The 24,013-nt window shown below is 36.1% G+C and overlaps 1 protein-coding gene across 4 annotated transcripts in view; it reads left to right on the top strand.

The window, feature by feature from the left end:
• The window catches only part of SKIC3 (SKI3 subunit of superkiller complex), a 166,333-nt gene that overhangs the window by 87,051 nt on the left and 55,269 nt on the right, over positions 1–24,013 (top strand). For all 4 annotated transcript variants that reach the window (XM_058726802.1, XM_058726785.1, XM_058726812.1 and 1 more), the window contains 14 exons: positions 1,594–1,684; positions 3,607–3,750; positions 4,814–4,905; positions 5,354–5,429; positions 6,437–6,577; positions 9,316–9,414; positions 9,523–9,631; positions 16,780–16,920; positions 18,755–18,856; positions 19,677–19,816; positions 21,896–21,982; positions 22,070–22,173; positions 22,629–22,755; positions 23,658–23,837. In XM_058726802.1, coding sequence (XP_058582785.1) covers positions 1,595–1,684; positions 3,607–3,750; positions 4,814–4,905; positions 5,354–5,429; positions 6,437–6,577; positions 9,316–9,414; positions 9,523–9,631; positions 16,780–16,920; positions 18,755–18,856; positions 19,677–19,816; positions 21,896–21,982; positions 22,070–22,173; positions 22,629–22,755; positions 23,658–23,837 — 1,632 coding nt within the window. In that variant the 5' untranslated portion in view covers position 1,594. The remainder of the gene's footprint in view (positions 1–1,593; positions 1,685–3,606; positions 3,751–4,813; positions 4,906–5,353; positions 5,430–6,436; positions 6,578–9,315; positions 9,415–9,522; positions 9,632–16,779; positions 16,921–18,754; positions 18,857–19,676; positions 19,817–21,895; positions 21,983–22,069; positions 22,174–22,628; positions 22,756–23,657; positions 23,838–24,013) is intronic.

Below are 24,013 nucleotides of genomic sequence, written 5' to 3' on the forward strand. Positions count from 1 at the left end.
CAGGGTGTCACTGTACCATGTCAGTGAGCCATCTTCTTGGTTCATCTTGCTACTGTGAACATCTGCAGTCTATAATGACTTCATATTTACCCAGGTTTGTTTCCTGATGAGATTGGAGTTCAGTGGAGTTATCAAAAAATACAAGCGTTTCTTTTTTTCAACATTTAGTTGTGATTGAATTTGACTTGTTTACCCGATATCAGAGTAAGTTGTGAAGTCTTAAGGTACGTTAAGTTCATTTAAAATTAAATTAACTAGGGGCGCCAGGATGGCTCAGTTAAGCGTCCGGCTTCAGCTCAGGTCATGATCTCACAGTTTGTGAGTTCCAGCCCCGCGTCAGGCTCTGTGCTGACAGCTCAGAGCCAGGAGCCTGCTTCCGATTCTGTGCCTCCCTCTCTCTCTCTTCCCCTTCCCTGTTTGTGCTCTGTCTCTCTCTCTTTCAAAAACAAACATTAAAAAAATTTTTTTAAATTAAATTAACTAGCTTTTGAGGTACCCGAGTGGCTCAGTTGATTAAGTGGCCGACTTGGGCTCAGGTCATTATCTCACAGTTCGTGAGTTTGAGCCCTGCATCGGACTCTGTGCTGACAGCTCAGAGCCTGGAGTCTGCTTTGGATTCTGTGTTTCCCCCCTCTCTACCCCTCCCCTGCTCACACTCTGTCTCTCTCTGTCTCTCAAAAATTAATAAATGTCAAAATAATTTAAAATTAAATTAACATAGCTTAAATTTAAATGAAGAAATATTTTGCCTACCATTTGAAATATCTTTTTATGGTTCAAATTAGTGCATAATCCTCTAGCATTTTCATTGCCTTCATTTAAATGTGAACATCGCGTTTATTTCTCTCACAGAATTTATACTACTATAACTGTGCATGACACTTACCATGAAGAAAGTTAATTTATAATTTATAGAAACCAGTGTTAAAACAATATTTTCTTACACTCTTACATCATGGTTACTGAAATTTGTTTATGTTCATATTTTTACGTTGTAATTTGGGCTTATTCTACTAAATCTTGCTTAATGTAGAATTGGATTGAGGTTGATGTGTATTTTGGGTCCTGGTACATTACATCATCTGTGTTTTATCCTACTATATGAAGAATGAGTATAACTCAAGTACAACTCAATTTTAACAAGTATCTATTAATGTGTCCAACTTGTCAGATAATAGGTGCTGGCAATAATACAAAGTAGTACACAACACAACTACAGACAAAAATCCCTGCCTCCATGGAACTTATATTCTGCTGGGTTTGGGGGAACAGATAGTAAATAAAATAAGTAAAATATATAGTGTATAAGATGCTAAATGTTAGGGATGCAGTTAAGGCAATATTGAGGTTGGGTGTTGGGGGTGAGGAAGTGTTGAAATTTTAATTAGCTTGGCTAACCAAGGTTTCACCAAGCAATGACATTTGAATAAAAATCTGAAGAGGTGGGGGAATATGCTACATGTACCTTAAGGTGGAAAGAATCTTCCAGGGAGAAGGAATTGCATATGCCTTTTTCAGATAATTAAGTTTGTTGGAACTATTATAATTAGGCAGGTATTATTATAGGTTCACTCAGGGTTTTTATTTTGACAGAATGTCCAGCAAGGAAGTAAAGACTGCTCTAAAAAGTGCTAGAGATGCAATCAGAAACAAAGAATACAAAGAAGCTTTGAAACATTGTAAGGTAACCAATGTTTTGTTTTGTTTTGTTTTGTTTTTCCTTCCACGGTGAAAGCGTGTTTCCCATTCACAAGCATTATGGGTGTAATAAGTGTATCATTTATTGTCTAAATATAACAAAATGTCTGGGTTGTTTAGTAGCACCATTAGAATGGTTGTGCTAGGACAAACTACTTCACCATTCTTAATTTTGTCTCTCTCTGTATTGGTAACTTATCAAAGTCATGTTCTTAAAACCTGAATACCTCTGTGGTATCTTTTGATGGGCTGTACTGTGGAGCACTACTGTATCATAAAGTTCTTCTTTTTTAATGGTATGTTGACATTGTGATTCTATTTGGTTTGTGAATGGGAGACTCAAGATTCTAAACCCCTTTGTATGCTGCTGATGGGAATGTGCCTGTCCAGAGGGAGGAGTTGTATGTGCAGGAAGGAGAGAGTAGTGGTGGAAGTGAAGTCCTTGGGAAGGGAAGAGAGGATGGGATCCCACGTTTGAGAGGAGAGTCTTGATACTTCTTGCATCTTAGCAGGAGGAAAGATAGGTGTAAATCCAGATTTGTAGATTGTCAGACTTATAGATTTGGGGGTAGGAAGAGGGGCATGTTCCCTTCCGATGTCTTCTATTTTCTTAGTGAGGTATAAGCTGAGAGTGGAAGAGCAATTGCATAGGAGGTTTGAGACGAAGGAAGGTATGAAGTAGTTGTTATTTATTGGGAAAACGAACTTACTAGTAAGGTTTGGAAAGGATTGCCAGGCCCTACTGAATGTCCATTTGAAGTTTCATGTTATTGAAGGGACATCAGTGAAGTCAGTTGTGTAGCTTCTCCCTTCATGTTCAACTTCTTGGGCTTAGAAATGGGCATGTTGTGGGTCAAGTATGAATGTTGAGAAAGATGATGGAGAAGAGAGGAGAAGGAGTTGAGGATGTTTGCAAGGGAGTGATGACAGTGATGGGTCAGGGGAGTCTAAGCTGGGGAAGGAGGAATGAGAATTGAGAAGTGGGGCAGTAGTAGAAAAGAGGGTGGGGTCAACTAATCAGACATATCAGAGGTTAAAGCATTGTTAGCTTTGGTAGTTACCCCATTTGTTGGGTTTTTGGGAGGCAGCATTGTTGGATAGAATGGAATTTGTGCTATATAGATTGGTGACAGATTGCTAGAAGCGTTATGTGGATGTGTATAAAAATAATCTTGCTCAACTCATGTCAATAGTCTTTTTTTCTCTAGAATATGTAAAATCTTAACTGATTTCATTTTAGCTACTAGTTTTGTTTTCTTACACTAGAACCTATTGGTTTTCTGTTTCAAACTTTTACCTTAGCAAATAGCTGTTATTTCTGAAAGCAGTAGCTCTACATATAATTTTTATTCCTGTTGACAGGTGGTGTTTAAACATTCATCACCACTATTTATTTTGAACATATTTGATATAGTTACATTGGGGTCAGTCTGCTTTCTTACCCTACAGTTTCGGTGAAAACTCTCATCTGTCTAAGAGAGGGCAATGTTGTCATAGTGAAAGAAAATGTGGGAATTGGTTAGGGTGAAATGATATGGAAAACAGTTTTGTGAATTGACCCGTAACAGTGTGGAGTGGAAGCAGGCAGGATGGTTGGGTGGTATGAATACTTTTACTCTTTTACACAGCATTTTCAGGGAGCATGGGGAGGCATTTGATGGAGGCATCAGGATTACTTGGGCAGCTTTTAAAAAATATGACTCATATTTTTGACCTGTTACATTTATTGATCCAGTTGCACTCCTCCTCTCCTTGAGGAAACTGAAGACCAGAGACGTTAAGTGGCTTTCTTAAGATTGCTCAACGGCAGGTCCAGATTTCCTGATGCTCAAGTAGACTGTCTTTAGTTGCTTTTTACCCATTAGCTTCCAAAATTTAATGACCTGCTCTTTTAATTTTTTTAATCAGACAGTGTTAAAACAAGAGAAAAATAACTATAATGCCTGGGTTTTTATTGGTGTTGCTGCAGCCGAGCTAGAACAACCTGATCAGGCCCAGGGTGCCTATAAGAAAGCTGCTGAACTAGAGCCAGACCAATTGCTGGCTTGGCAGGTATGTACAAATTTTGTGCCCTATATTATAGTAAAGAAGTTTTTCCCCTTTTTTAAAAATATAGGTAACAGCTTTAAACTAGGCATTTAAACCTTTATTTAACCCTCAGAAGGAAAAAAAATTAAATATGTTGGTTTTCTAAACCAGCAAGTTAGTTAAAAAAAAAAAAAAGATGCCAGTGATACTGTTTTCCATTATTTAACATCCAAGCCAATGGATTATTTCTAAATGTGAGGATTAGAATTGAAATATGATTATATAAATCTCTAACTTAATTATGTGTGTATATGAAAGACTTATCAAGAATATTCTTTATGCTTGAGGGAAACATGTATATTAATATGTTTCCTAAAAGTAAAGTATAAAAAATGTGCAGTCTGTTTTGAATACAAGTGAAATTCTTTTTTCTTATTTAATGGTCTTCATGTTTTTTGTTGGCTTCTCCAACTTCTTCATATTTAATAACTTTGTTTCCTATCTCAACCACATCTTAGAAACTGTGATTTCTAGTAGGTAGTAGGAGAACATGAACCTGTTTGCCTCATGTTATGTGAACAAGAACATGAGTGGGGATATCTGGTGACACACTTAGGGAGATGCCTGCTTTTATTATGTGTTGATTGATTTAGAATATGTGATCTTTAATTGAACCAAAAATTACAGTCTCCACAAAACGCTTGGATTTTTTTTTATTTGGCCATATAAAAGTAGTGTCATCTGGTAATGTCTTAAGAGTTAAGATTATATAATCATTCAGAAATATTTTTTGTTGTGAAACACTTCAGATGTATTTCCAGAAGTAAAGAGAATGGTATAATGAGCCCCTCTGGCTATCACCTAGCTTCATTAAAAATCCACACATTTCAGTATTTTTTCATCTATACTTTCATATATTTTCCCTCACCCTTAATTATTTGGAGGCAAATCCCAGACATATTGTTTCATTTGTAAATTATATTTTTTAATCACAAATAATCTTTATAGATTGTCACTTTGTTTAGCAAAATGAATGTGAGAATGTTGTACTTTTTGGAAGAGTAATCTCTATTGTTTCCTATTTTAGGGGTTAGCAAGTTTATATGAGAAATGTAATCACATAAATGCTAAGGAAGACTTACCTGGTGTTTACCAAAAGCTCCTGGATCTTTATGAAAGGTAATCACTGTATGGGGAAAGGCAGTGTCTTTAAAGTTTTAATTAGAATAAACTGATAAAAACTTATATAGAAGTAGTCCAGACATTTACTGGGAATTGAGAAGCATTTTTCTTTCATACTTTGGTTATAGAATTCCTTGATTGTGACTGAAACAGAATCAAAACACGATTAATAAGAGGACTGATTAATCTGGGAACTTTGATATAATTTTCAGTTAAGACCATGGAAGATATTATTTCTTAAACCTTTTATTTTTTAATGGGAGGCTCATTTTATAAAATTTTCTTGTGGTATGAAAGAGGATATGTTCTAATTTAAAGAAGACACGTTCTAATTTAAAATAATGCCTGACTGTATTCCTGGGATTTATTAATTTTAGTATCTTAAGTCCTTGGTTGTTTTCAATAATCAGATTCAAAATCCTTTTTTTTTTTTTTTTATTCTAAGTGTTGACAAACAGAAGTGGTGTGATGTCTGTAAGAAACTTGTGGATCTATATTACCAAGAAAAGAAACACCTAGAGGTTGGTAAATGATTTGCTGCACTAGTAGACTTCTTTTAATGAAACCATTATTTATTTTTTTTTTTTTTTTTAAATTTTTTTTTCAACATTTTTTTTATTTATTTTTGGGACAGAGAGAGACAGAGCATGAACGGGGGAGGGGCAGAGAGAGAGGGAGACACAGAATCGGAAACAGGCTCCAGGCTCCGAGCCATCAGCCCAGAGCCTGACGCGGGGCTCGAACTCACGGACCGCGAGATCGTGACCTGGCTGAAGTCGGACGCTTAACCGACTGCGCCACCCAGGCGCCCCGAATGAAACCATTATTTAAAAAAAGCTTTCAGGGTGCCTGAGTGGCTCATTGGCTAAAGGTCCAACTCTTGATTTCAGCTCATGTCATGATCTCACTGGTTTGTGAAATTGAGCCCCATGCATCCAGCTCTGCTCGGTATTCTCTCTCTCTCCCTCTCTCTCTGCCCCTCCCCCACTTGTGAGTGCACGCTCTCTCTCTGTCTCTCTCTCTCAAAATAAATAAATAAACATTAAAAAAAGAAAACTTTGATTTTAGCTTGAGAGAAAATTTAAAAAATTACTATGTAGTATGATATTAAAAGAATATAGACAGATAATACCAATTACACTATTTTGGAACTTTGAAATTTTAGTTGTCATAACTTCCAAACCCTTTTGAAACTAGGCAGGGATAAATAAATAAACAAAGGCATCATCTGTAGAATTTAGTGACGTGTTTGTAGTGCACCCATAGTGGATGCTCTAAGTTAGGAAGTTTGGGGCATGTAGTCTTATTCCAGTTTCTACTCTGGTATCTCAGTCGTACTTCTAAAGTAAGGGCTGTGTGGATTTACCTAGTCACCTTTTTTGTAGAATTCAGAGTAAATGGAGTTCTGGGCTTTTGCTGTTTTATGTATTAGCAGATGAAAGTATTGCTATTTATAGATTTTATATTTTTTGCTCTGGCGTTTTTGATATTTAAGATAAAATAATGATTTAAATCTCCCTCTTCATAGGTGGCCCGAACATGGCACAAATTGATAAAGACACGGCAGGAGGAAGGTGCAGACAACCAAGAGCTTCATCAGCTGTGGAGGAGATTGACTCAGTTGCTGGCTGAGAGTACTGAGGATCAGAATAATGAGACCCAGCAATTGGTATTGACCCATTTATTCCCTACAGTTTGTGTCATGAAAATTGATCATTGAATTGAATTTAGCAAATGGAAACATACTAGTGTAATATAGAAAAGTGCCGTATGTCAAAATTGTTATCAGAGTTCAGTTTTAAATTGACAGAAGTTCTTGCTGACACCGTCAGAATTGTTGGCCTGCAGTCTCATACTAAGTCCGGACAGAGTGGAATTGGTACTTAGGGTATCATAATTTCCTTCCTTGTGTTCATAAGAATCCACAATAAATCAGTTATGCCATCACTGTGAAAAAGAAACTATGAGCTTGGCTTTCACAAAACTACGGTAATTTCTAAAGTTGTACTTATTTAAAGATATGTTTCTTTATATTTTTGAAATAAGAGTACTGAATTATTTTGAGGTTTAGCAACTTGAGTATTTTGTTTATGGTATTTATTTAGGGTACTTATGTCTATAAATATTCCTTTTTGGTGTACAGTGTAGGGCACAGTGAAGTAATTGAAAAGAATTTTTAAAAAGATTAAAACAATTCATTGATTTTGAACTGTAGTTGGAAAATGTCTTATTCTACTTTTTTATACTTCTAAGTTTAAAAGTAAACTTAATTTCTTATAATAAATAATCATTCACTGTACACTTGTAACTTGAATGGACTATTTATTTATTTTAATTTTTTAAAAGTTTATTTTTGAGAGAGAGAGAATGTGCACAGTGGGGAAGGGGCAGAGAGAGAGGGAGACACAGAATCCAAAGCAGGCTCCAGGCTTTGAGCTGTCAGCTCAGAGCCCCATGTGGGGCTCGAACCCACAGACTGTGAGATCATGACCTGAGCCCAAGTTGGATGCTCAACCAAATGAGCCACCCAGGCACCCGAATGGACTTTTTAAATATAAGCAGTTATAGGGGCGCCTGGGTGGCTCAGTTGGTTAAGCATCCGACCTCGGCTCAGGTCATGATCTCACGGTTTGTGGGTTCGAGCCCCGCATCAGGCTCTGTGCTGACAGCTCGGAGCCTGGAGCCTGCTTTTGATTCTGTGTCTCCCTCTCTCTCTGCCCCTCCCCTGCTCACCCTGTTTCTCTCTGTCTCTCAAAAATAAATAAATGTAAAAAAAAATTTTTTGTTTAAATATATAAGCAGTTATAGACTGTTAAAGGATGGGAAGTTCATTTTTTTGTATGTTTGTTCATTTGTTCACTCATTAATTTATTCCTTTATTCAGAAAACACTTATTAAGAACCTACTATATTTGTCAGGCAGTGTCCTAAATGCTGGAGATAAAAATAACAAAAATAAGATTTGCATTTGTCTGTGTGTTGGTTTATCTGTGTATAGACTTAGTTGTGGAAAAAATTGAGCAGTGACAAAATTAAGTGGTTTGCCAACTTCTCTCTCTCTTTTTTTTAATGTTTATTTATTTTGAGAGAGAGAGAGACAGAGACAGAGCGTGAGTGGGGGAGGGGCAGAGAGCGAGGGAGACAGAATCCTAAGCAGGCTCCAGGCTCCAAGCTGTCAGCACAGAGCCTGATGCAGGGCTCGAACCCACCCACTGGGAGATCACAACCTGAGCTGAAGCCAGATGCTTAACCGACTGAGCACCCAGGCACCCTGCCAACTTCTCTTAAATGATATCTTTATATTATGACATCATGTAAGTATAGGTTACCAGAATATCAAACATATACCAAAATAAGTAAAAAAAAAAATTTTTTTTAATTATCTGTTTTCTCCTCTATGAAAGAGAACTAATTATACTTGCCATGTTAAGACTTGATTCTTAACTGTTAAAATATGAAAAGAGGATTTTGGCGGTGGGGTTATTTTCACCTTGAATTCTAATGATAATTTCGTTTTATTTAAATGTGTTCATGAAAAAAGACATCACTTGTTTTCCAGATGATAATTTCATTGCTATTTTTTTAAACCCCTTGTGCTAAACACCATAAGTTAGGCTTCCTTTTTTGCAAGATCATTAACTTAATCAGAACGGTAAAATTTTACTTATTTATGTAGACTTTATATCATACTGTACAAAGAAAATTGGAAGTAGTGAACTGTATTATGAGTTTTCATTATGAAGTCATGGAGATTCGTTTTTAAAAATGGTAGAACTTCTGTAATTAATTGAATAGTATCCTTTAAAATGCTTGATTTGGGTTCTAGTATTGCTATTCTTGCTCAAATACATTCAGAAAACTTCTTTTGGTATTTTCTTCAAAATCACTTAGTAATACCGGATAAAAAGTGATTTTATTATAGTTCAGTCATATTTCTGGTTTTATTTTGATAAAAGCATAACTTCATAAAATTTGTTTTTTAAGACTGAAGATTTCCTACCACTGAAGATGTTCCAAAGGACATGCTGGTGATTTTGGTAGAGATATTTTAAAAATGATCTGAGCAGTAGCAGTTACACTGCTATTCATGATTATACCTCTCCAGTTGACTACTTTATAGGGAATAGCAAGCATTTACAAGAATGTTTTGTTAAATTCATAATGCTGATTTATATAGTTACCCTCATTAGTTCAGTGCAATCTCCTGGCCAGTTGGGGTTAAACTGTATTCAAAAACCTACGTGCCATTTTTTTTTTTTTCTTCATGAAATTGTCAAGGCCAGATAATAAAATACATTTGCAATTAGTTGAAGTTGTATCTTGTATAAGTGAGTCTTACATGTTCAACTGTTTACTACATTTGTCATTTCAATATGCTACAGATGATAGGTTTTTTTGTTTGTTTCAGCTTTTAACTGCTTTTGAGAATGCACTGGGCTTATCAGAAAATATTCCTAGTGAAGATCACCAAGTACTTTATAGACATTTCATTCAGTGTTTATCCAAAGTAAGTTGATTTTAAAAATCTCTGATGTGATGTTTATATTCTAATTAGGAAAGTGTTCACAAGTATATTTTACTATTACTTAGTTTATTTTACTTTGATATTTTCTAGTTTCCTCATGAAACTGCTAGGTTGAAGAAGGCCTGTGAAGGAATGATAAACATCTATCCCACTGTACAATATCCATTAGAAGTGCTTTGTTCGCATTTGATTGAATCAGGTAATTTCTTCTTTATTATATTGTGGGTCCTAAAAGTGTATGAGCATGTGAGAGTGATGTTGCTATCAATAAAAAAATTGTTTCAGTGTCTACAGCGTGCCAATGTATTGTTTGAATATTTCTGGACATAAAAGGAAGTACAGTATGTTGCCTTTACCCACATGAAGAGGCTAATAAATGTAGGAAAGTATAGTGACACAGAGGAATTATGAATTCCTGAGTTCATTGTAGATCATTGAAGTCTTTTGGAAGGTGGGAATTGAGGAGAGTCTTAAATTTTCCATACAAATTAGAAAAACTGGAGGAGGTGAAAGGAGCTCTGAGGGCATGAACAGAAGTATGGAGAGAGCTAGGTTGCAATTTTTCAGAATAGTAAGATAGTTTCACTTGCTCTACTGGAAGGAATAACTTAAGATAGATTTTGGTTGAATAGGTTAGACCATATTGCATAGGGCTATGAATGTCACGCAAAGGGTTTTGTGAACTATGCACATTCTCAGTGTTGATGTTATGTTGCAGTGTCACAGGTACATAGTTACACATGCTGTAATACTGTAAAGTAATGGAGCTTATAAATGATCTCCTTTTTTAATGAAATAGAGTAGATTCAAATCAGAGATTATGTCTTAACGTATGCCTCTCCTTTCCTGAGGACAGGAGAGAGAACTGATGACACCTAGCTTGCTAGGAGTTGTCAGAACCTGTGTCTGCCGACATCTTGTGCCCAGGGCTGGTGTTCAGTCTGTTTACAAGAGGTTAACCCAGTTGGTTTTCACACCAGTCTCTGTCCTTTCTGTCAGTATCTGTGCTAAATAGATTGTTTTTCATATAATTTGACCATCACTTTTGTCCATGCCTGTATTCAACTGATGTGAACAAAGTTCATAGAAATTAGTGATTATAAATTATTGCAGAGCTTTACTAATTGTTTTTACTTTGTTGCTAAATGAGTAGACCTGTGGGAATGCTTTATGTATGAATAACCATCACATGTTTCATTATAGAAAAATTGTTGAAAACTAGGGCTAGAGGTAACCGAGGGAAAATGCCTGTTGGAAAAATATCATTGCCTCTATCTTGGCTCTCCACTTTAAGTTTCCCTTCTAGTTCTACTTGTACTTTTTCCCGGCTGGTGTCTGAATTTAAATTCAGAACTGTTACCTTCAGTCTTATATTTTTTTGGTGAGAATTAAGCAGATCCCCTTTTCTTTAACTGACTGAGAAACAGACTTGCAAGAGCACTTTTCACTAATGTGAGAGAAGAACTAATTGTTTCAGTCAGTCAACTTATGAAGTATAAAATCAAACTAATACGGTAGTATGCAGGATAGATTGTATAGAAGATAGACTAGATTGGGTAGACTAAATGATCTTGGGAATGAATGAACTGTGAACATATGTGAATATGTTCTAGTGTAACAATAGAAAGTAACACCTGAATGAAAAAAAAAAATAGAAGAGATTTGTTAGAGGTAAATGGAGGAAGAATATAATTTTACTTTTAGCTCTCTTGAAAAGTTGGTCTAATATAGAATGATCATCTGTAAGAAAGTTGAGTGGTGGAGAGGAGATGTTAGTGGACAAAGGGAAATGTCCATCTGGCTTGCAGATGAGAGATCTGTACTAAGACTAGACATAAGGTTTAGAGATCACTCGCATGTTGGTTAAAGTGAAGTGTGTGACTTCAGAGGATGACTAAAGTACAAAAAGCTGAAAATTGTCTCGAGTGGTGCTGGATGGCTTAAAGGGAAAGGGAGGAAGAAAGCAAAGAGGAAAGTAGAAAACAGAGATGCAGAGAAGTCTCACAGGAACATGGAGGAAACTGATGTGAAGTAACAGAGAAGGCTCAAGGAAAGAGCATTTCAGAAAGATCTTCATTGACATATTGAAGAGCTAATTTTATGATTGGGAGGCCTTTATTTAGGGCTATTTTTTCTAACCAAGGTGATTGAATTGGAACTTAGATTTCAGTGATGGGAAAAGAGTCCAAAGAAGTGGTTAGCAGATATTAAAAGAAGCAATCTAGGGATTTGACCGATTGTGTTTAAGGGAAAGGAGGAGGAAGGATACAAAGGGGATGGTAAACTTTTAGAGGAGTAGGAGGATTATAGTCGTGTTGCCTGCGAGGAGAGTTTCAAGAAGAAAGGGCTAGTTAACATTGTTAATTTGTATTGAGGTCAAGGAAGATGAGGCATAATAAGAGACTTTCAGTATGAGGAGCATACTTGTGAATTTTTGTGGGTTTTCTTTTTCCACTGACAGGAAACATAGTTCCAAAATTCACCTAGTTTCTTCAGATTTTAACATGAGACCCAATAGGTTCCCAAGATAAATGGGCTGATTTTTGTAGTTGGCCTCTGGTACCCATCCCTCCACCCCTTTTTCTACTCTTACAATTGCTATTGAGAAAGTAATGGCTGTTGTTCACCCTTTTCTCTCTATTTTCTTTCAGCTATTAACGGTTTTTACTATTCCCTTATTCTTGACCTGCTCATGGGCCAAATGGCACAAGACAATACTTGAAATTTCTTTTTGAAGACTGATTGAAAGCTTTCTCAATAAGCACATGTATGCCTATAATGTAGATTTGTTGAATAAACATGGCCCCTGTATTTCAAAAAGATTACAAAATTATAGAAGAAATTAGATCAACAAAGTCTGCAGTTTTGCACGTAAATTCAGTATTTGACAAAGCATTCTAGTAAAGAGAGCAAGTGGGTTATGCTAAATGATTAGAGAGTGTGTTGGTTTATGTGAAAAAAATCATCCTTGGTGAGGGTATTTTGTAGAACTGAAAGAAAGAGAGGTTTATATCCTGGTAAAGGGGAGTGGGTAGGTGGATATTCACACATATGGTACATCAAGGAAGAGTTTTTTCTTTGTGGGATCTTTGGCTGTAAGAATTTGTGGGATGGAGTGGTTCAGGCTTAGGTACATTCTAAGGTAAAGCATCATTCTTGGCATAGAACTTTGACAGTTAATGCAGGACAGTAGGGAGCTGTGGTTAAAGATTTCTTGTTTTCTTTTCATTGCTTCTCTAAACCAAACTTTCTGTGTATTAAGAACTTGTGAAAATCTGTAAGGTCTTTCAAGACTGACCTATCCTCCTCCAGTGTGCTTTAGTATCTGCAGAATGTGGTACTTCACAGCAGTTAATCACTAGGTTCTCTTACACTGGGGACAAATATATTTGGTTCTCTTTTGTCCTCCTTTGCATGTTGAGACTTGAAGATTCATTTTCAAAATGACTCAGTTTATAAAGCTTCACATAACAAGTAGTGAATAGCTTTTACAGTTGTCAGCTGGTAAAATGTTATTTTGTGCTAAATGACCTCAATTTATTTTATTTTGCTTTATAGCTGAAATGGGGGAGGATGAGAAAGCTTGGTTCTTCAAATCCAAACATGAAAAAGCTCAAGATTGTGTGCTCTGGAAATATTAGAAAATCTGTATGCAAATAAATAAATGAGTACATGCTGTTTTGTTTTGTTTTTTCCCCAAGCTAGGTTTATTTAAAAGAAAAATTCTATAGTAGTGATCAGTTTCTTTGTGATGTCAGCAATTGATTAGTTATTTTTAAAAATCACCTTGTTTTGGTGGTAAACTTTAGGAAACGGAATTCTCATCGGTATTACTGAGCATCTATCCTGAACCTCTTCAGAACACCTTTTATTCTTGGAGATTTAGCATTCATTGGCCCCAAATCTAACTTGTTTTATTGGCAAATAAAAATAATATTGTCAGACTTGTTTTCAGGTTGTTAAATCTGGAATCTTAGGCTCTTTTAAATGTTAAAAAGAGCAGATAAATAAATGATTTTCTATTCAAAAGAATTCAAGTTTATTTCCTGTTTCTAGTCTCCACCTATTATTCAGCTAGTATTCTCAACAAGAGTTAGTATGGAGAAGAGGGGTGAGGATTCAAGCTTTGGAATATCCCTCATTTCTACATAGGATCAGTGATGTTGTTACTACCGTTGATGGTTTGGGGGAACACTAGAGAAAATTCCTCTTTGTCATATGTAGAGAATATGTTTCCCAGGGCTAGAACATAGTCTGCCCAAATCTCTTGATTTCTGTAATTATGCTCCCAGATGTTAAGGAAAGTTTATCTTGTTTTAAAAGTTTCTCTTGTTCATCTTAGCCTTTTAGAAACTGTTTTCATCTACCTACCCATACTTTGTTTACCTTTGTAAGTTTTTAGGTACCGTGCTTATGGATGATCTTGAAAGATGCATGGTTGGCTTCTCTTCTTTCCATCACAGGTGTGTTTTCTGTAATAAGGGCAGTTTATGTGGCCAAGGTAGTCTGTCACGAATTACATTTCTATGGAATAAGAGAGTTTTGATTCAGATGGGTAGAAATTTAAGAATTTATTTTTTTAAAATGTTTTATGCATTTTTTGAGACAGAGACTGACAGAGAGAGAGTGTGAGCATGGGAGGGGCAGACAAAGAGAGGAAGACACAGAATCCTAAGCAGGTTCCACGCTGTCAGCACAGAGCCTGACAGGGGGCTCGAACTCACGATCCGTGAAATCATGACCTGAGCTGTAGTCAGATGATTAATTGACTGAGCCACCCAGGCGCCCCAGTAAAAATTTTTTTAAAAATATTTGTTTATTTTTGAGAGGAAGAAAGAGAGAGAGAGAGAGCAAGAGTGTGCATGGGGGAGGGACAGAGAGAGAATGGGACAGAGACTCCAAAGCAGGCTCTCTGAGCTGGCAGTACGGAGCCATATGCAGGACTCGAACTCAGCAACCATGAGATCATGACCTGAGCAGAAGTCGGAAGCTTATCTAAGCCACCTAGGTACCCCTAAAGGAAAATTTTAATAGCTATTTTATTTTCTTTTCTAGAAGGGTGAACATTTTTATTTTTCCATAGTAATTCTCAGCTATTACTTATTAGCAGACTAAGTCTTTTGGAGGATCAGTTCATAATGGTGTTCTTAAAGGACCATTACAATATTTAATGGATGTCTATTGTATACAAGATACTATGCTAGTCCCTACCCTCCAGAAGTTACTGTTTAGCTACAGATGTAGAAACACAGGAGATATATATACATATGTATGTATATGTGTATATATGACTAATAATAAAGGTGGTCTATGGTATTGATGAATTCTATAGGCTTGTGGTTCTTAAAGTATTGTCTCTGAACCAGTAATATCAGTATCACCTGAGAACTTAGAAATGCCAACTTTCAAGTCTAATTTGGACCTACTGAAGTCAGAAACTTTGACAGTGGGGCTTAGCATTCTGTGTTTTTTTTTTTTTTTTTTTTAATTATTTTTAACGTTTATTTATTTTTGAGACAGAGAGAGACAGAGCATGAATGGGGGAGGGGCAGAGAGAGAGGGAGACACAGAATCAGAAGCAGGCTCCAGGCTCTGAGCCATCAGCCCAGAGCCCGACTTTGGGCTCGAACTCACGGACTGCGAGATCGTGACCTGAGCTGAAGTCGGACGCTTAACCGACTGAGCCACCCAGGCGCCCCATCATTCTGTGTTTTAACAAGTCTTTGGGGTGATTCTGATTCTGATGTCTCAAGCACTGGTGTGCTTGAGAGGAATAGGGTATATGGAACAAGGCATGTCTGTTTTTGGAAATTAACATTTATGGAAGCAATAGTGAGAACACATTGGGAAAAGAAAATTCATATCTAGAAGCATAATAATAGCTGGCTCAGGTCTTTTTTTATAAGCTAACAAAAGTAGTATTTCTTCCAATTTGCTTTCATATCTCACAAACAGTACTGAAGTTTTAATTCTTTAGCCGTTATGAATTTTTTTACTAACTTGGACTGCTAAATCAATATATAATATCATGGATTATGTATTGCTGTGTATCTGGTTTTGAAAAATTTGAAACAGATAACCTAAATGGTAATATGCAAAGAATTTATCTTTGACATCTGTGACTGAAAGGGTGGCTCCACATGGGGGTATGTGTTTTAAATAGATTTCAAAAAAAAGCATCAGGCTGCTTTTTCAAATAAATTAGTTTAATTTAATTGTTTGAAATAAATTAGTTTAATATTTATTCTTCAGGTTGTAGTTTGTTGTAATTAGTTTTTAAGAATTTTCCTGTGTGATTAAACAATTTATCAAAGTGGTGAATACTATGCACAGTTTATTCTCAAGCAGAAGTCACATTTTCCACATGTTTTTATGCTTTTCTGGGAATGGAAATCCTGAGATTGAGGTTGGAGAAAATGGAAATAAAACAAAATAAATGATATTTTCTAAACTAAATTATTTTACCAGAATAAATTTGAAATAAATATAGGCATTACATGATTGTTACATAAGCTTAACCATTAACGTATATAGGAAAATAAAATTTTTGAAAGAATGCAGAAAGGTGCTACTGGACTTGTAGACTTAAGAAGAATGTGACTAAGTTTTTGTATAGTGTCTTGACAAGAAGACTGTCTTTTAATCCCAGATTCTGGAAGAACACTAGATAGGGCATCCTGGCTGTCACATCTCTAGCAGCACATGGTTGCCCAGGGAGAGAGACTGGTGAAGACACTGTCCTTAGGGATTCCTTCATTTAACAACCGAAATTGTTAGTGCTGAACAGCAAAAGGAGAGCTGGCAAGCAGGAGGCTGTGTGTCTTAGCCTAATGGCAAGTAGCAGTAGGTTTCCTGTTTGAAATCTTGAGTATGACTACAGGTTCAGTTTACCCATACTGCAGTGGGTAAAGTGGTTTCTACTGCCAAAATTTAAGATGAAGAGCATAAGTTTTTAATGAAATGTTAAAATTTTTGGTGTTTGTTGGTGTATTTAAGTTTTGAATTCCTGGAATTGATATGGTGGAAGATATGTAAAATGGTATTTGAGATTTAAATATGTATGCTTTGGCAATTAGAAATTTGAAGTATGAGAGCCCCTGGGTGGCTCAGTCAGTTAAGCACCCCACTTTGGCTCAGGTCATGATCTCGCAGTCTGTGAGTTTAAGCCGCACGTCAGGCTCTGTGCTGATGGTTCAGAGCCTGGAGCCTGCTGTGGATTCTGTGTCTCCCTCTCTCTCTGCCCCTCCCCAACTCAGGCTCTGTGTCTCTCTCAAAAATAAATAAACATTAAACTTTTTTAAAAAGTTTGGAGTACGTATGCTAATCATTTTTCCCTTTTAATTTCAGGCAGTCTTACTGATGAAGGACAGCAGTATTGTCGCAGACTAGTGGAAATGGATTCAAAAAGTGGTCCAGGCTTCATTGGTTTGGGGATTAAAGCATTGCAAGACAGAAAGTATGAAGAGGCTGTTAGGAACCTAACTGAAGGCAAGTGTACAGCATAGAGCATATAACATGAGGTGTAGCTGTAACCAAACTCAAGGGTCTCACTGCTTGGGGTGCTTTAAATTGAACACAACCCAAGGAAGTGTTGAAAGCAAAGAACTTTTATTATTTATCACAGTAAGGAGACAGGGAGATAGCTTTCAAGGCAGTGTCTCCCCATGGGGTTTGTACAGAAAGTGTTTATTCAGTGTATTGGGCAGGGGCAGAGAGCTGGTGTAGACATTAATTTAATGTACACATATTCTCTTCCCCAACTTAAAGCTTTTCATGGGTTTCTGACTGCCCTTAGGATAACATCCAAACTTCTTCACAGGGTTTGCAACCTTCTCAAGTCTGATTTCTTGCCCCTTCCTTCATACTTTGCTAGCTCCCATGCTTCATTTTCAAATATAATGAATCCATATGCTGTTACTTAGGCACTTTGGTCGCGGTGTGCATGCCCAGTATATCAGCATGCTAGTACACACATTGTATGTTCAAAAAATGGCAGAAAATCCCATTCGAGGAAAAAAATCTTAGTATTACAATGAGCTCAAGGTAACTTCAGGATCACTCAGGTGGGCTTTGGTACAGGTCCGCAGCTCCATATCTGCTCAGACTGGCTCATGCCATGGGCTGTCAGGTAAAACACCTAGCAGACTCCTGGGTAGGTAGGAACCACTGGTTCTGCAAAACAAAACACATTCCCTCCCTGATTTTGTCCCTTCCCCTCCTCTCTTCTGCTGATAGCTTTCAGCCCTCTGATCTGAGTAACTCCGCCTTGCATCCTAGCTAACATAGTCAGTAGGTGGTTATCTTCCGGCCTTTCCTTAAGGAGTGTATATTTAAGGGGCATCTAGATGGCTCAGTCAGTTAAGCATTTGACCCTTGATCTCGGCTCAGGTCATGATCTCATGGTTCCTGAGATCAAGCCTTTTGTCAACCTCTGCACTGACAACACAGAGCCTGCTTAGGATTCTCTCTCCCTCTCTCTCTGCCTCTCCCCTGCATGCTCTCTGTCTGTCTCTCAAAATAAATAAAAACATTAAAAACAAAAAGGAACATATATTTAAGATAGAAGTGGAAGAAATATGCTTATATATTCTGGATCTGCTTAGGTCTGAATTCCAAAACTGTCACTCACTAATTCCCAGACCATTAGAAAACTTATTAAATTATCTGTGTCTCATTTGTAAAATAAGGATAATTATATATGTTTTCACCCTGCTGCCGCCCTTAGGAATCTTTAACTTAGTTTTGCCAGGAAACTTTAACTTAGTTTTAACATTTGTCACAATGGATAGACTTACATTCAAGTAGAGATCTGAAAGACAAATGTAAGCTTGGGGTGGGAGGAGCTTTTCAAGCCAAGAGCTGAAATAGCCTGAGAGGAGAGCACAGCTGGAATTCAAGGTGGTTCAGCAAGATGTGAGAAGGATGTATGGGAGCAGGAAGAGTTAAGAAATGATAGTGGAGAGGGGCCTTGCACACCTTGTGAAAGAGTTTGCATGTTAAGGGCAGCCAGGAACCTGTGGAATGTTTTGAGCAGAGGAATTTTATAATTCCATTTGTATTTTTAGAGACATTCTGGCTGCAGTGTAAAGAATGAATTGGAATGGGTGGCAAGCACTTGCAGGGATCTGGGATAAAGATGGTGATGTGAACTGAAGTAGCGATGGTAGAGAAATGGATTGGGGCTTGGAATCAATGTAGGGAATGATCATGTATGAGAGACAAGGGAGAGGGGAGGGATCTGATTTGGGGGAGTAGATGGTGGTGCCATTCACCTCATTGGTCATAGTAAGTTTGGATTTTGTGATTGCTTTTTTCCTTTTAGGGTTAAAGGAAAGCCCTCTTTGCACAACGGGGTGGTATCATCTGGCCGAAGCCCAAGTTAAAATGCATAGACCTAAGGAAGCTGTTCTTTCATGCAGTCAAGGTATTCCTGATATCTGCATTGGTGGCCAACTCTGTTTCTTTTCATGTTAAAGGAGAAAGTTGGTGGTTTAAAAAAACTCGCATGCTTTATTTTGTATTTTAAGTTACTCACTAATTTAAATTTCATTGAGATGGTTAAATAATGCCTAGTGTGTATTTACTTTTAAACTAACCATGAGTATTTTTCAAAGGATTCCTTGGAATTTTGACATAGTCAGTTTAGGCTTGTGTGGAGGTGGTCTGTCTTTGTAATAAGGAAGTTTCTGGTGCATCCAGGACTTCAGGAGTTTTTGATTCCTCTCATGTAGATAAGAGTAGTCTTAGGCATCTTGGAGCCTATTTGAATGTGGTCAGATGGGTCAGGCGAGGGATAGGAAATCATAAAAAATGATTCACTGCTCTTGACACAGCTGGTGGCCTACCTTCTGTAGTTGAGACACAGTTCACCCTGGTCCTTTTGAATCCAGCTTCTTTCCCCTTCCGGTGTTCCTAATTTGCTAAGTTTGTTACCAATGGTTTGGCTAACTTTTGTTATGTAGCAGATGCAGATATAGATAGCCATTGTGTTTCAGGATGTTCACTTTTATTATATGTTATGTAAAGATAGAGATTTTAAATTCAGATGTATTCTGTTTTAAATTCAGATATTTCCTTAAAGAATTCAGGGAAGAATCTATCTTTAGCTCAGAATTATTCTTCATGTATATTATTTTGGCAATTTATTCTTACTGTATCTCCAATTTATTATTTTTTACCCTTAACAAGAAGAAATAAGTGAAGTAATATGGTTGTCTTCATTCAGATGTCCTTAATTTTGTCAGCTCTGAAGAACATAGATAATCTTGGTGTGTCTGGTGGCAGTCTTCATCAGAAGAATCTTTGTCTCCGTTTGAAAGCAGAGGCTTTGATTAAACTCTCAGATTATGAATCTTCAGTGGAAGCAATCTGTACTCTTGATCAGGTAGTCTTATCATCAGGTTTTTCCCTTCGACTTTACTTTTTCCAGTCAAATGGGCACCAACCACTCCCTCCTTCCACAAATACTTAAACAAATTTTGTGTTCGAGGTATGAATTCACCACATCTGCCTTTTCCAGATCACACACTTGGAAACTTCCAAAGTTATTTGTTTGCCTCTTGGTTAAGTACTTACAATGTTTTTCATAGGTGTGATTTCTTTCTTTAGTATTGTTCTTATTCTCATTTTCTCTTTTTGCCTTAAGTTATTACAACTTGATTATTTTTAATTTGGGACTCTAAATTTTTGCCTCCAGAAAAGATTTCATAGATTATTGACAAGAACAGTTAAGGACTCAAGTAGCTTCATAGTAGACAATATTATTTATTTGTTTTTCAATTTAATAAAATAGAAGGAGAATGATATTAAGAAGGAATCTTATTTCTTAATGTTTTTAATTCAAGCATTTAGAAATTCTGTGTCAAAAAAACTATAAATTATGAATTATAACAACATGGTATTTTTAAACAGTTTTTTCAGATAAAGGCTATTTTTTACCCAACATTAAAATTCTATTACCCAGTGTATTGTAGGATTTTGAATTTTTAAAATATCATTGTTTGATATATTTCAAAGGGCTTTACATTTCATTAAAATTAGAACAGTTGTTAGCATCCTTCAATAACCAATATGTTAATTTCTTATTTTCTACTTGCCTTCTACCAATAGGGTGTTTTTTAAATGCTTTGAGGTCTTTCCAATCTTTCCCCTGCCACACACACACACACACACACACACACACACAGAAAAGTTTCTTAGAGAGCTGGTGAAGTCCAGGTATGAAACAGAAGATGTATAGGATGAGCCCAGAACATCTTAGAATGCTAGAAAGCAAGAAAACTATATAAGGCTACTAGAATTATGTTAGAAAGGCTTAGGAACTATCATGGGTTGATTGTCACTGGCTAAAGGGGAGTTTGAGCACCAGTAACTGCAGTAGATTGAAAAATACCAAATATGTTTAAATTCATGTATTCAAGATGAAAAAAATAAACAAAACATTCTCAATAAAAAAAAAAAAAAATCTTTGGAGGGTGCTGAGGAACCATTTGGAAAGAATCAAAATATCTTACCTTTCCTTTATGAACTGTTCCTCAGGATAATCAAATAGATAATGAGGGGAGGGAAATTTTGTTGTTGTTGAAGTATTCCATTGAATAAGGAAAACCGCCATTTTGCAATCTGATCTAAGGCATTGAGGATCAGTGGTTGCTAACATTACCAAAAGAAAGTACCATACATAACAAGTGCATGTACACATGATGTAGTCTTGCCAAAGCATTAAACTGGAATCAGATTAAGCTTTCAGGCCTAACTACTAATTTACAGAAGATATAGGGGACCAAGGAACACGTCAGGACCATGAGACTCCATTCGGTAAAATCCAGACTGTGTGAAAACTGTGACAATTGGCCCATATTTTTCAACAGTTAAATTGTGAGGGAGGAAAAAAGAATGGAAGGGAGCCCTATAGATTAAAAGAGACTTAATAGACATATCAGCCTTTTGAAATGTATGTACCTTATTCGGATTTGATTAAAACAAATGAATTATTCAAATATTTTCTGAGCCAACTGAGAAATTTGAACACTTGCTAATTTTTTTGATGATACTAAGGATGTATTGTTGGTTTTGTCTAGGTGTTTATAATGGTAGTATGACTGTTATATAACAATGAACTTAGTTTTTAGATATTCGTACTAAAGCATTGATGAGAAGTTATCTGGGATAATCTAAGCAGGTGTGTAGTGAATTGAGTATAGATATGGATGAGAAAAGATTGGATTTGAGTTAATTTTGAAGGTAGATAATGAGTATATGTGGGATTATTATACTATTTTCTAATTTTTTGAAATGCATTTGCAATTTTCTCTAATAAAAAGTTACAAAAATGAATGTGTTCATACTGATAGAAATCACTATGTCTTTATTTTGTGCTCTTCTATGGTCATTCTTTAATTAAAGCAAATATTGATGATCTGTGTTGAAAGAGACTTAGCAGTTCTTTACAATCATTTTCTAGGTTTCTGATGCAAATAATATCCCAGGACTTTTGGTTCTTAAAAGCTTGGCCTATCTGAATAAAGGCTCATTAGATGAAGCTTCAAAGGTTGGTTTTTTCCATTCAAACTGGGAATTTTTTTAAGTTACAAGTTACTTTATTTGAATAAGGAATTGACAGGTATCTACTTTGTAGATTATGGAAGACCTTCTCTCTTCTTACCCTGACCTAGCTGAAGTTCATGCCCTGGAGGCTTTGATTCATTTTACCAAAAAGGACTATCCACAAGCAGAGAAATGGTAAAAATACATATAGATTGCTCATAGATCTAGTCATATCTCAATTTATTATATTTCTCAAAAATTCAAAATGTGTGGATTTGATACAGATCCATTGTGTATAAATTTGATCTGTGTATGCGTGAATATTTTTAAGAAATGTATTTAGCATGTAGCGCAGTACCTGTGAGAAAATTCTCTGAGATGGATTTGAATTCTGACTAGCTGATCATAATGGTCAGTGAGCATATATAATGTTTGGTGTGTGCTCCTAAACACTTAGCACATTGGTTAAGCTGAAAGGCCATGTGCTTTTATAAACTCCTTTTCAAATAATTTCCTCTCTCATTATAATCTAAATTATAAAGTAATAACTTGTTTCTGGTTTAGCATCTTTGAATCACTCAAACTTTGTCCCAACTAAGTTTCCTACATTGTGTGTATGCATATCTTTTTACTTCCCTTTGGTGACTTAGTTTCCAGAGAGCTCTTGAGAAAGATGCTGAAGTTGCTGAATATCATTACCAACTTGGGTTAACATATTGGTTCATGGGTGAAGAAACAAGAAAAGATAAAACAAAGGCTCTTACTCACTTTCTAAAGGTAAAACATGTGCTACTATTTAATTCTTAGTTGAAATGGATTCATTGTAAAATCATAAATAATAATCTTATAAGTTAGGTACTTAAAATTACTGTTTGTTGAATTGCTTTTTTTTTTAAACTGAAGTTTTTGGTGTTTGATCTCTGTCACATAAGTTTTGTGAGAATGTTATATGGGTAAGGAGAAAATAAAAATATAAAAGATACTTATCTAACTTTTTATATTTTAAAGTTTATTAGTTTTGAGAGAGAGAGAGAGAGAGTGTGAGAGAGCGAGCGAGCACTTGAGCAAGCACAACCGGGGAAGGGCACAGAGAGTGGGAGAGAGAGAGAATCCCAGGCTGGCTTCATGCTTAGCACAAAGAATGTGGGGCTTGATCCCACAACCATGAGATTATGACCTGAGTCAAAATCAAGAGTCGGCTACCTAACTTACTGAGCCATCCAGGCACCCCTAAAAGTTACTTATGTAAGAAACAGACATTATACAAAATGAGACATAATTATCTTTGGAAAAGACTATTGTTTTTAAGTAATTTCTACTGTAGTTTTATGGCCATGTATACTTCCAGATGTATAATTTCTCATATTTAAAATGTTAAACAAGTACCAGTGTCACATTCTTACCTTGATGCATAAAAGAGGGTGAATATAATAATAACTCTAATTTCACATTTCTTTTTAATAAAGAAATAATATTTTTGCACTTGTTTTTTATAAGCAGTGATGACTAGGTTTCCTGTTGCTTTAAATCTTACATTAAAGGACGTGTTGGCATCTTTTTCTATGTTTAATGAAAGTGTTCCATTTTTCTTTTAATCTGTGTATTTATCTTTTGTGTTTTTAAAGAGACCCACTCAAACAAACTTTAATTTTGTGTTGCTATCCATCTCTGTTTCAAAGGCTGCCAGACTGGATACATACATGGGCAAAGTTTTCTGCTATTTAGGTCATTACTACAGAGATGTGGTAGGAGATAAAAACAGAGCCCGTGGCTGTTACAGGAAAGCGTTTGAGTTAGATGATACTGATGCTGAATCTGGAGCTGCAGCAGTTGACTTAAGTGTGGAGCTTGAAGAGATGGTATGTCTAATAACTTAAATACCTTTTTATTTTTATCCTGAGTATAGAAATAGAAATATTTTTATATTTGTATACTTGGAAGTTATTATTTCTTTAAATTTTTCTTTGGAGGTACAATAGAAATATTTTTGCCACTGTTTATGGAGAAACTTTTCTTTTCATTGACAGACATTACA

Source organism: Neofelis nebulosa, chromosome 1 (assembly GCF_028018385.1).
Source record: "Neofelis nebulosa isolate mNeoNeb1 chromosome 1, mNeoNeb1.pri, whole genome shotgun sequence".
Lineage (NCBI taxonomy): Eukaryota > Metazoa > Chordata > Mammalia > Carnivora > Felidae > Neofelis > Neofelis nebulosa.